This window comes from Dunckerocampus dactyliophorus, chromosome 5 (assembly GCF_027744805.1).
Source record: "Dunckerocampus dactyliophorus isolate RoL2022-P2 chromosome 5, RoL_Ddac_1.1, whole genome shotgun sequence".
In the NCBI taxonomy this organism is placed as follows: domain Eukaryota; kingdom Metazoa; phylum Chordata; class Actinopteri; order Syngnathiformes; family Syngnathidae; genus Dunckerocampus; species Dunckerocampus dactyliophorus.
Window position 1 is genome coordinate 18,011,947 of NC_072823.1, and position 12,813 is coordinate 18,024,759.

Below are 12,813 nucleotides of genomic sequence, written 5' to 3' on the forward strand. Positions count from 1 at the left end.
CTTTTTCCTGTGATGGGATTGGTTGCTTCTTAAAGTACTTGCTTGAAAGGGTGAACATAAATACACACAGGCTGTTTCACTCATTCTCATCTCTCATACTTCTGTGCCTTTAAATTCGCTGCCTGAAGGAGCGGGTGCAGGTGAGCATGTTTCTGTAACCACTTTAAGGAGCAAAAAAGTTCACCGTGGTGTAGTTTTAGTGAGCTCATCGGGAGGGTGATGATGAGACGTTGGGAAATCGTGCCGAAATCAAGAATGTGTGGCAACAAAATCCTTACGCTTTGTTTTTTTATTCCATGAAAATAACTAGCAACAGTGGCAGATAGGATGATAAATAGAAATATATGGTTGTAGATGACTGGAATGTATCCCATGTGGCATTTTCTGGAATTTTCTGTCATGTACTGTCATGCATAAGTGGATAAAAACACAATGACAGTGTGTTTTGGTCCCACTGGACAGCTTATGAACACTGTTTTCCACTTCCCAGCATTCTTGTAGACAAATGGATAAAAACACAATTAGTTGGTCTACTTTGTGGAGAGGTTAGTCAGTGGGAGATGCTAACATAACGAGGAATATGTTGTAGACCACCACAGTGTATCCCACTTGACACATTGCGTACAGGTGGTCCTCGGTTTACAGCATCCCGGTGTTGTGTCTTGTCGTGGTCACGTAAAATAATTCAACATTAATATTGCTCGAGAGCTAGTTACAGCGCGGTTCAGCGTGGAAGAATACGCTCAATAGTAGTTGTCTCAATCACTTGACTGTTGTGACCATCGTTAAGGGTAAAGATCGTATTGGAACGTCTACAAGGATGATGAGGAGCTGATCAATCAACTGTCTCTTTATTGCAAAAACAAAACAGGCTGCTGTCGACCGAACCATACCAAAACAACATCAGCAAACTCAACTGCCCTCTCTGCACGCAGCATAAAGCACACGCAGTCAGGAGTTAGTGTTTTATTACTGTATTGTATGTCCTTCATGTGTACAGCCTGAGTGACTTATGAGTTAATTTCGGCATAAATTAGGCGTAAGATCCGATTTATGTCTTACACTCATACTTGTAAGTAACCCGAGGACCATCTGTATTTTCTCATGCATTCCTACAGACAAATGGCTAAAAACACCTTGTTGGGAAGTTAGTCAGTGGGAGATATGCAGTGTTGTAGACCACCGCGATGTATCCCGCTGGACATCATCCATACTTTCGTATGCATCCCAAGAGATAAAGAGATAAGAACACAATTAGAGTGCCGTTTGTCTACCTAATAGGGGACTTAGTCAGTGGCTGATGCTAAAATACCATGTTGTAGACCACTATAATGTATCCAACTTGGCATCATCTGTATTCTCTTGTGGATTTTTGGCCAATGATGACATTTCAGTACTCATAAAACTACTCAAATAAAATAGTGAAGTTGTGTTCTTCACACAAAAAGTGTATCTTTGTGGAGTTCAGAAAAGTGTTTGTGCGTTGTAGGAAGAGCTGAGGCCCGAATACGAGGAGGCTTTGCAGGAGAAGAAGGATAAAATGAAAGCACAGCGGAAAAAGAAGGTCGTATCTGATCACGCTTCACACAGGCTAAAAATATCAGGCTTCATTCCAACATGATCGCTCCCCAAACTTCCATCTCTCACAGCCTGTTGTGATTGTGTTGCAGCTGACTCAAAGTAGAGTTGGAGCCGATGGAGAGAGGGACCAGATGCTGGCCTTCCAGGTATTGCTGCCTCTGTGTGGGAGGTTTGCTGGAGGGGTGGGAGGGGCTGATGCATTAAGGTGATTTAAACCTCGCCTGGGAGCTAATGCTTTTACCCCTAATCTCATTTGTCCAACAGCACTGGCCACACCGAGGTTTGCAAATGTTATGCAAACAAACATTAGAAAATGTCCTTGCTGGACAATTACGTTATGACACGGCAGCTGCCTGTGTATGAGTTTTTATAATGTGCCTTGGGAGGAAACCCCCCTCTTTACCTTTGGTTGTGTCCAAAGCTGCTTACCTGCTCGAGATTAGCCCAGATTACTGATGGAGAGAGAAAGGGAAGGGGGGGGCGGGGTTATCTGGCAAACATACACCTGCCAGACAGAAAACATAACACGTGTGTGTAGAAATCCATTGAGTGAACGTTGTAAGACAATAATATGATGTTTGTCCTTCTTGACAGCAAGAGCCAGAGTCCTTGGACATTGAGGATCACCTGTCAGGTTACCTCATCAACGTGTCCACATTACTGTTTCTGGTACTTCTTACACCTACATGACACATCACACCTTTTTTTTATTGTTGTTATTGTTATTTACTGTTGGTGGAATGATAATTCTTCTTACTTGTTACCTAAATCCACACATGCTAGGTGGTGTTAACTCTCTGGCAAATATTGTCATTTCGGAATTTGTGAAAATATTCAGTATTCAGTTCAGAGCAAAAGTATCCTCTTCACACTGTGTCCATGTGTGTGTGTGTGTGTGTGTGTGTGTCTGTCCAGGTGTTTGTCACATTTTCTGCCGTGTTTGGGGTGGCAGTGTATCGCATCTGCATGTTAAGTGTGTGGTCCATGAATCCCGATCCCGAAGCCAAAGCTAGCGTGAGGATGACAGTCACCACCACGGGCATCATCCTAAACATGCTGGTCGTACTGGTGCTGGAGGAGGTCTATGGAGCCATTGCTGTGTGGCTGACCGAGCTGGGTAAAATACAGTAATATTTGCATACAGTGGAAACTCTCTTTTCATCATTAAGGTCAGACGAAAACCAAAACGTCCAAAAACTGAATCTATTCGTTTTAAAATGAGAAATAAATCGGTTGCAGGCATATTTTTACAGAGAATACTTATGGTTTGTCTTGCAGAAAAGAAAGTGAAATACATATAAATGATGATTGAAATGGATAAAACAACATTTAACGTCACTTTTACATTTATTGAAGACTAGGAAACACAGTGGAGGGGCCGAGGTAGAAGAAAGGAGAAGATCAGATGCTAAGGGGCTGAACAGCAGGTGATTGTGTGTTTGTGTATGTTGCCCTTGCAGAGCTTCCAAAGACGAAGGAAGAGTTTGAGGAGAGGTTGATCTTCAAATCTTTCTTCCTGAAATCCATGAACGCCTTTGCACCTATTTTTTACGTGGCCTTCTTCAAGGGCAGGTTAGTGTCTGTTAGCTCGCTTGCTTGTCACCATTCCCCCTTTTTATTCTTAACGGTCTGTGATTCCTTCATTCAGGTTTTCCGGTCGGCCTGGCGACTACGTTTACGTCTTCAGCGACTACCGCATGGAGGAGGTGCAGCTTTGTGTTTTGTTGTGTATTTATTTGTTTGCTTATTTATTTATTTGATTAGGACAGCACATATTTGATCAACATATGAGCTAAAGCCTCACAGTAAATATGAGAATTAGCTACAGTAGCTAAATTTCATCTGGTGTCCTAAGGCAGTGGTCCCCAACCTTTTTTTTGACCCACGGACCGGCTTGTGTTGCCACAAAGCTCCCGCGGACGTGGTGGAGGGGGTTCCGCACATGATAGCGATCTAATTTATCTTATTTATTATGTATTGTGTAAAACTAAGACATGAATAACATCAAATTAAAAGCACAAAATGAATGCAGACCCACCATCCACCAGTTCAAGTTCCAGCCAAGTTTTTCCAGAGAGATTATTACATCGCTGTTTGACGTGTGTGGTAAAAGGCAGTGTGCTAGCATGAATTAACTTGAGACAAATGTACACATTAGCACTCAATAAGTCATCAAAACTTACCTTTATGCATTCCCACATAGTATCAGCATTTGACACCAAATATGAGGTGAAAGAAAAATGGTAAAAATACAGTAGTAGTCTATCTGTGCGGCATGAGATAAAGTTAGCACGCGCACAATGGACATGCGTCAAGTGAGACGGATGTAACAGAGAGAATCCGGCCACTTTTCAAAATAAAACATTAAAAAAATGAAATAATGGAAATGATTTTTTCTTTCTGTGCGGCCCGGTACCAAATGACCCACGGCCCGGGGGTTGGGGACCACTGACCTAAGGCATGCGCCATAAAACAAATAATGGGCAAGTAATTAACAGCACACATAAAACAGCATAAAACCATTAACAGAAGATAAAATGAATATACATTACATTTACAGATGACATTACACCTGTATAACTTACAAGTTCAGTTACAATAAACATAAAACATTTTAATTGTCAAAAGGGCAATATAAATAGCCATCAACTTAGAGTGGACGTTACCCATGAGCACAGGACTGGTTTGTTTTTCACCACTATTTTAGTGTTGTCTTGAAAGCGGGGTAGTTGTCACAGTTTCTAACATGAGCTGGTCTGTGTGCCTCGGATAGAAACAACCATTTGGCTACATTTAGTGGCTGTATGTTACAGTCACCTCTGGTTGACTCAATTGGTAGTTTTCTTCTTCTACAGTATATAAAAACTTGTCATGGTGAAGGGGCAAGTCCATTTAGACAGACATCTAAAAGCATCTGATTGCTGTCCAGGTCTAGCATATTATACTTACTAAGAATATTCCAATAATGAATAATGAATTCCAATATGTTTTCTTAAAAAAAGACTTGATAAGTTTTAGTATTGAGCCTTGTGGAACTCCAACAAACTAATTAAGATAAGATGCGTGTCGTGAAATGGCGTGAGCCGTTTACAGGAACCCAAGATGCAGAGCCATGGTGAGAACAAAAATATCTATTCCAACCAAAAGTGTCCCCAAACGAGGAAAAGCACAGCCAAGGAAATATCAGCACACTACCAAAAACTCTAAATTGGTAGTGACTCTAAATTGTCCATAGGTATGAATGTGAGTGAATGGTTGTTTGTCTATATGTGCCCTGCGATTGGCTGGCGACCAGTCCAGGGTATACCCCGCCTCTTGCCCAAAGTCAGCTGGGATAGGCTCCAGCATGCCCCCGCAACCCTAATTAGGAGAAGCGGCATAGAAAATGGATGGATTGATGGAAAAAAACTAGTAGGCGAATCGGCAACAAGAACAAGGAACAAAAAACTCAGCCACTAAAAGGCAGTGATAAGGCAGACAGGCGGCAGCAGAGCGACAACACAGAACGTAACAATGCATGAAAATGTCCTATTTGTACAGCTTGCTTTCTATCTGCTCGATATGATTGCATCCAGCAGAGGGCACTTATTGAAAAATTAAAGTGAGTTAATTTTGCAAGAAGCACACCATGATGTATTGTATCAAAAGCACGTTTTTTAAAATGAAAACTGCACTTTTGGGGGGATTTTTGCCCATCATCCACAATCCTTGAGACATGAACACACTGTCTTTCTCTTTTGTGTGCCTTCTAAAGACATAAAAACAGATAAAAAGAGACAGCTCATTACTGCACGTAATGGGATACACCTACACCTATACAAAGACCACTTTTAAAGCATCTCCGAAAACCTGCAACAAGGTTTTCTGGTTTTATATACATGCTGTGACAATGTAGTAACAGGTGCATGATAACATATAATACTTATTTTGGCCCTTTGACTTCATTGATGTTACATAGCAACATATGAACGAATGCCTACACCTACTGTTAACTTTTCCAAATTCAGAAATAAAAACATAGCAGCAGTGCTGTCAGCTCAAAAATGTAGCCTTACCTTTTTTGTAGTGGTCTGAGGCGTTGTGAGCGCGACGCTGACGCGCTGCGGGCGAATCTGTGGCGAAGCTAGTGTTCTGGCTAAGTGTCAATGCACCAGTAACGTAGTTCGATCGGCGGAACAATGTTAATAATAATAATAATAACGATGTTGTTGTAGCTTGATTATATGCACGTCACATTATATGTAAATGGAGCAGTGTTGGTGCATTTTGTAGTCTTTTTCAGAAGGCTTTATAGGCGGAATACGTGGTTCCCATACGTGCAGTAATCAACTGTCTCTTGTTATCTGTTGCGTCTTAATTATGTTTATGTTGTGACATGCGTTTCATGTGTTTTTTTGTTTGTTTTCCCACAGTGTGCACCTCCAGGCTGCCTCATCGAGCTGTGCATCCAGCTCAGCATGATTATGCTGGGAAAGCAGCTCATTCAAAACAATGTCTTCGAGGTTCTCATTCCGTACGTTCACTTCTTTTCTTACACTTACTTACACACAGACAAAACTGCACGGCTTCGGAGTCATCGTGAGCGTTCATTGTGTTTGTGTGCTCTTTTTAGTAAGTTGAAGAAGATGTACAGAACCATCCAAGAGCAAAATGGCGAGGACGGAGGGGAGGAGTATGAGATGAGTGAAGCAGACGAAAAGAGATCGAAACAACAGTTCCACAAAGATTTTGCTCTGGAGCCCTTTGAGGGTGTCAGCCCGGAGTACATGGAGATGAGTGAGCATCTTCTCCTCTTCCTCCGCTAACATTCACTCTCTCCTTCACTCTTCTTGTCACATGAGTCACGTCTTTCTGTCTGCAGTCATCCAGTATGGATTTGTATCTCTCTTTGTGGCCTCCTTCCCACTGGCGCCTGCATTTGCTCTTCTCAACAATGTCATCGAGATCCGACTGGATGCTTCCAAGTTTGTGACGGAGATCAGGCGGCCGGATGCAGTGAGGTGTAAGGACATAGGTACATATTCTCCACACAAACACAAAAGCATGTACGCCACTCTGTGATTCTCTTGTGTGAATGTGAAATACACTATCCAGCTATTTTTAATCACTTTATTTACCTTTACTCTCCCTCCATGTTTGTCTGTCTCTCCCACACAAACGCTTCAATCTTTCCCGCCCTGTTTCTGTTTCTGTTTCTGTTCTTGTGCATGCAATCTCCAGGAATATGGTACAACATTCTCTGTGGAATCAGCAAGTTTTCTGTCATTACGAATGTAAGTGTGTGTGTGTGTGTGTGTGAGACCTAAGAGATAGATGGCCTTATTGAGGTGATGTGCACTATGAATAACACTTTGTACAGCTGACTAATGTAACTACCCTCAATTCTCTAATGAACCCATCTATTCAGAGACATTTTGCAGCTGGCTCAAATTGACATTTTTTTAAAGGACAACAAAAAAGTATATTTATACCACCGGCTAGCATAAAATAAGTGCTTTAAAAGGGGGAAAAAAGTGTCAATTTTTCACATTTACAAATTAAATTGAATAGAAATTGTTGTTTGGCCTGGCGTTCGTGGCTGTCACTCACGGCTCTACACAAATAACACGCACAAATACACAAAAGCAGCTGCAGAGAAGCGGTGTTAACTTATATATGCTGTACTGATGATATACTTGTCCTTGGATTTGAAAACTACGAGAAGGATTGCATTTGAAATACTACTGAGGACCTGTTAATATTAATGTATTTATCTGGACAAACAACTGTAACCCCCCGCCACTTCACCGCAGACCCCCGTGGGGTCTGAAGCACTGGTTTAGATAAATAAACACCCTGGATATAGATAGTTGGTATTATCAGTGTTTCTATCATGACTTGTTTTTTTGTCTTGCCAGGCATTCGTTATTTCCTTCACATCAGAGTTTGTGCCACGCATGGTCTACCAGTACATTTACAGTGTCAACGGCACCATGAATGGATACACGGAACACTCACTGTCCTACTTCAATGTCACCAATTTCCCGCCGGGCACTGCACCCAACACCACACTCGTCTCGTTGTGCAGGTCAGGAGGACCCTTTTAAACATGGCTGGCCCACCTAAGCCCCGACCTTGAGTAGTAATGAGTGGTTGTAATAATTGCTTTTCCATTGTATAAAAACCATGCAAAACCTCTCCTTTTTGTTCATTAGGTACAAAGACTACAGGGACCCGCCATGGGCACCAGATCCCTACACCTTCTCTAAACAGTACTGGTCTGTTCTGGCAGCAAAACTGGCCTTTGTCATATTTTTCCAGGTAAGGACATGCATCTGCAGAAGAAATCTGGGTATCTTAATTAGATTGGAGCCCATTATTTGTAAAAATGCATTTTATAAAATGTGTAGACAGATAGGGATGTCATCTGGCAATCCGCTGTATCTGGAAGATCGGATAATATCGGCTTCCTCAACGAGATTGGGCCGATCCTTTTTCCGTGTAATGTTTGCAACTCCGGGGTACACTCCAACATGGTGGGTTCGGTAATGCGCCTCAAAGCTGGTTGCCACTCGACTCCCGCCACCCGCAAAAAGTAGAAAACGCAACACCACCATGCAGACATGCCCACGATGTACCATGGTGAAGTTAGTTTCACATTGGACGTTGGATATTCGGCTCCGTAGCTACAGTGGTCGTTCCCCCTCACTGTGCCTGGATTACTACCGTATGTCATTGTGCGGGGAGCTTGCACGGGAAGTGCTGCTCTAACCGCTGGTTGTTTATGGTTATGGTTTAATTTATTTGAACATGCAAAAAGGAGTAGGAAGAAACAAAACTTATTTAATCGTACCCTCCATCTGTTTTACATCAATTGCAATACATTTGTTCACTTCCTGTATTCCAAATGCACTCCTTGCTGGTTTAAAATACATCGGAAAATGTTAAGGTAATGTAATAATGTGGTAAAATAGTAGTCAAGTTTATGCTAGGGGCCGTCAGTAAATTACTATTGCTATTGCTTTAAAGAGAGTTTGTTAAAATGTCATATACCGTAATTTCCGGTGTGTAAGCAGCACTGGTGTATAAGCCGCACCCACTAAATTTAGAGGAAAAAACGGATTTGTTTTTATATAAGCCACACCGGTGTGTAAGCCGCACATATCCACGTCATAAGTGGCATATTGTGGCGAACACAAGTCCGTGAGGACCAGTCAGCTCTTTATTTGACTGGCGCCAATCATGAGCTACGAATTAACTCAAAACAAGTTTGCCAACCCATTGGGAATGGCAGGGAGTCATTACTCATAGCAGTCTGACTCATGGTGTCATCTTACAAACCACATTCAAATTATCACACAGCAGCTACACTCAAATGTTATACCTCAGAAATATAGAAAAATGTCAAATGAGATATTTAGTGCACATAAAGACGTTACACGGAAATATTTTTTTTACTTTCCAGCCAAAATTCATTGCCATCCATCCATCCATCCTCTGTGCCGCTTATCCTCAAATCCTTTGCCTTAACTTGAAAGCGGCATCATATCCTTTTCTTTGTGTGTTTTATATGATGGAAGCTTGTCACTCACAACTGGGTTCACTGCGAATGTGCACAATGCGTCTACATTCCAGTACAGTAGGTGGCGGTCTACACCTAAATGTTGGTTGAGACTTGCCATAAGCAAGAAGAGGAAGAACATCAGCGGATGTACCTGTATTTCTGTGTAATTACATCAGCGAATACGTGTGTGGCACTACGTACGTTACCGTACGTAAGGTTTACTTAGGGTCTCTTGTGAAATTGCTGGATATTACCCATTATTTCTGCTGGATTTATCCTCTGGACTTCATAAGAACTACAGTACAGTGGCACCTTGGTGGCCACCTTTGACTCATCGTAGCCCGTGGATCCCTACTTTGATATGTTACGTTTCCTTTTTTTTTTTTAATTCATCATAACAGGCTTTGCAATCTTGGCGGTATATTTATAGTGTTTATTGAATAATTCCAAATCAAACAATGTTTTACATTTGGTTATAGTATAAACTGTGATTGATGTTGCTCACTCAGCGACAGGGTTAGCAAACGCAGAGAATGGTGGCTTCTCTGCATCTTTTGGTTGTTTCCTGAGCCTTATTTTGCCTTTATGATGGACTATTTTAGTAATAGCGTTTTCTGAATGGCATATTAAAACAATCAGTAGTAGTTATGAGGTAAAGGAGATGTCACAAGATTAGAACATGACCAACCCAAGCACCATGGGAAATGTAGTTATTAGCCACATTATTAGCCGCACCGGTGTATAAGACGCAGGGTTCAAAGTTTGAGAAAAAAGTAGCGGCTTATACAACGGAATTTACGGTGTTCTAAATCGCACTGCAAATTGATGTATAACCGTGTCAAATGATTAGTCCTACCCGAAAGGTATTTTGCACGCCCATTTTTTCCAATTTGATCTTTTATTGGATTAGGAGCTGGACTCACAGCGGTTTGTTACAAAAGCCAAACAATATTGTTGGTCATGCTGTGTCTTGAAGAAAAATGTGCCGAAAAATGTGGATCGGGACATCCCTATTGACAGATCTATCTTGTTTTTTGGGGGTCTCTAAATATAGCAACTTCTGATCAATCCATGTCAATTTCAGACTTTAAATAATACCGAGGCAATACTTTAAATATTCGAAGCCCCACCCATTCCCAGTCAAACCATGCCCACTCCGAGTACCGCTACAGATACAGATAATTTAGATGGGTGAACAGATACAGGTACAGATTGTGGTGTACTCGCTCATCCCTACTTAAAACGCCCTGTTGACTTTAGCTTTACTGATGCCATGTCTGTTCTGTAAGCAGTGTGTGTTGAGGCAAGACTCCTACTGTACCCTGACAATTTGGTATCTGATGCCATAGTAAAGTTCATTACAACCACCAACAGTCAAGGGGAGGTGTGTATTTGAGATGCGGCATTGATTTATTCAAGTGGATGATACACCTGGTTTATGATTAGGGTCGCTCTATTGGAGCGGATGCTACTATTTGAGGAAATACAGTAACCCCTCATCCCTGAATGCATTGTTTATAGTATTTGAGGAATAAATGTTTCATGACAATAGCTGTTGACTTCTTTCAGAACCTGGCCATGTTCCTCAGCATGTTGGTAGCCTGGATGATCCCCGATGTGCCAAACTCACTGCGGGAGCAGCTGAAGAAAGAGAGCATGATGCTGATGGAGTTTCTGCTCAATCAAGACCAGGAAGCGCATGCTAAATTGCTCTCATCGCAACGCTCCATCCCTTGCTTTCCCACCAACATAGACATTGTGGTGGAGGCACCCCCAGAGGAGCAAGAACCACAGCAGGACCAGGAGGAAGAGGATGAGGAAGCAGCAGTTAATGTCACGCTGGAGGAACCCAGTAGGAACAGTGACAGAGATCCAGAGGTTGGGAAGTCATTCGAAGATGATGGTGAAAGAGGAGATGAAGAGCAAGGGTGTGAGGGAGAAGATGAGGCGACAGAAAAGGCTGAGGAAGCGGAGGGAATTCAAGGAAGTGAGACAGAGGATGGAAAAAATCGAAACGATAGCAAACCTGAAAGAAAGGAGGAGGAAAATGATGCTGGGATGACAGCCGATGAGAATGAGAGTGTGGATCTGGACGCCCTTATGAGCCAGTTGGGCCTCTTAGGTGAGACAAGAAACCTTAAAATGAATATATATATCATTGCATAATTACAAGAGGCTGTGAAATATATAAATTGATCATGAAATAGCTATATTGGACATGAAATAAATAATTAATACATCGCTTCAATGTAATGATTTAATATTGTATTTTACTACTGAATTAATTTCTGGAGAATTGAATAAATGATTTTATTCATTTATTTATTTTTTTCTAATATATAAATGATTTTATAAATAAATTTTATAAATGATTTTATAAATCATTTCATATTTTAACTGTCAATGTATTTGGTTTTCTAATTATTTAATTTTGCCACAAAAAAACATCCATAATAGCCTACACGCCTTGCAGTGGGAGTTGCTATACCATACTGAATACACTGGCTGTAGTTTTAACACCTTTTTGTTTTGTCAACAGCATCCTTATTGTCTCTCATATTTATTTTCATGCAGATGACGAACCCTCATTAAGCACATTGCAAGATGCAGAGATACCACCATCAAGCAACAAACAAGATCATCCATCAAATCCGCCATCCAAAAGCGGTTCCAGCCAGAGCAGCTCCCTGGCAGAAATATCACCATCCCAAATTGACGCAAAGCTCTTTGCTCCCATTGCTCCGCCACCCAGAGAGTCAGGCCCCAGGGCCAAGGCCCGCTGCTCCACCCTGCCTTCACGCCACCGAGGAGCCGAGGCCTGCTACAGCCTGCCCAGACCCAGCCACTCCAGCAGTCTCACCAAGTTCCATCAGCAGGCTTCTCTCACCCCGCTGGTGCCCTTTGGATCATCACTATCAGCCAACCCTTTCTCCACACAGGCATCACCTTCATCTCCACATCCTGAATCCCCACAGCAGCCCAAAAGCTGCAGCGAACTATTCACCCTAAAGGGCCCTCCGCCTCAGCGGCCTCGCTCTAGGGGCAAAGGCCGTTGTTCCACCCTCCCCTCAAGACAAAGAGACCCCGGCTCAGAGGAGCACTCTACGAAGCCTAGCCATTCTACCAGCTTCACAAAGCTGGGAGACAGAGTGCCCCCTTCCCCCAGTGAACTTAAACGCAACACACCAGTATGAGAGGAGATGGGAGGCAGCGGAAAAAGCCAGAGGGAGGGAAGGATGAGGAGGAGGAGGACTATCCAGATTATTATCTTGTCTGTGCCTGGAGCCTCACCCCTGTTGGCCCTCCCTATTTGCATACATAATACCTGGGGTCTAATCAGAGACCTCCAGACCCTCCTTATCCTCTTATTTTACATATGTATATCACATAACAGGTTAGCAATAATCCTAACAGGGATTGAAGCAGACAGTTCCGAGACATCGACTGTAATCCTCTGATACAAGAGTCTTTTTATCCTTTTTATTTTTCTTCCTATGTTTTTTTGAGTTTGTTTTTTGCCTAGGAAGGAAGCTATATCAAGCTCAGCTAGTTACGCTTGTAGATCATGTTTATTTTTAGAGGTTTTGATACAAATATGCAAAATTATAATAAAAGAACAACATATTTTTATGTCTGTTTTTTTATCCTTGTGAAATGTCAAGGTCATCTGCTAGGTAATAGCGTGAGGT

At 42.1% G+C, this 12,813-nt stretch overlaps 1 protein-coding gene across 2 annotated transcripts in view; it reads left to right on the forward strand.

The window, feature by feature from the left end:
- The window catches only part of LOC129180892 (anoctamin-2), a 40,073-nt gene extending 27,319 nt beyond the window's left edge, over positions 1-12,754 (forward strand). Inside the window, exons 14-28 of one of the 2 annotated variants that reach the window (XM_054775194.1) lie at positions 129-140; positions 1,490-1,564; positions 1,671-1,727; positions 2,176-2,250; positions 2,497-2,698; positions 3,042-3,153; positions 3,230-3,287; positions 5,994-6,094; positions 6,194-6,357; positions 6,443-6,595; positions 6,802-6,854; positions 7,479-7,648; positions 7,776-7,881; positions 10,694-11,246; positions 11,699-12,754. In XM_054775194.1, the coding sequence (XP_054631169.1) occupies positions 129-140; positions 1,490-1,564; positions 1,671-1,727; positions 2,176-2,250; positions 2,497-2,698; positions 3,042-3,153; positions 3,230-3,287; positions 5,994-6,094; positions 6,194-6,357; positions 6,443-6,595; positions 6,802-6,854; positions 7,479-7,648; positions 7,776-7,881; positions 10,694-11,246; positions 11,699-12,318 (2,511 nt within the window). In that variant the 3' untranslated portion in view covers positions 12,319-12,754. The remainder of the gene's footprint in view (positions 1-128; positions 141-1,489; positions 1,565-1,670; positions 1,728-2,175; positions 2,251-2,496; positions 2,699-3,041; positions 3,154-3,229; positions 3,288-5,993; positions 6,095-6,193; positions 6,358-6,442; positions 6,596-6,801; positions 6,855-7,478; positions 7,649-7,775; positions 7,882-10,693; positions 11,247-11,698) is intronic. The other variant, XM_054775196.1, reaches the window with a different exon arrangement.
- The last annotated feature ends 59 nt before the right edge of the window (positions 12,755-12,813 follow it).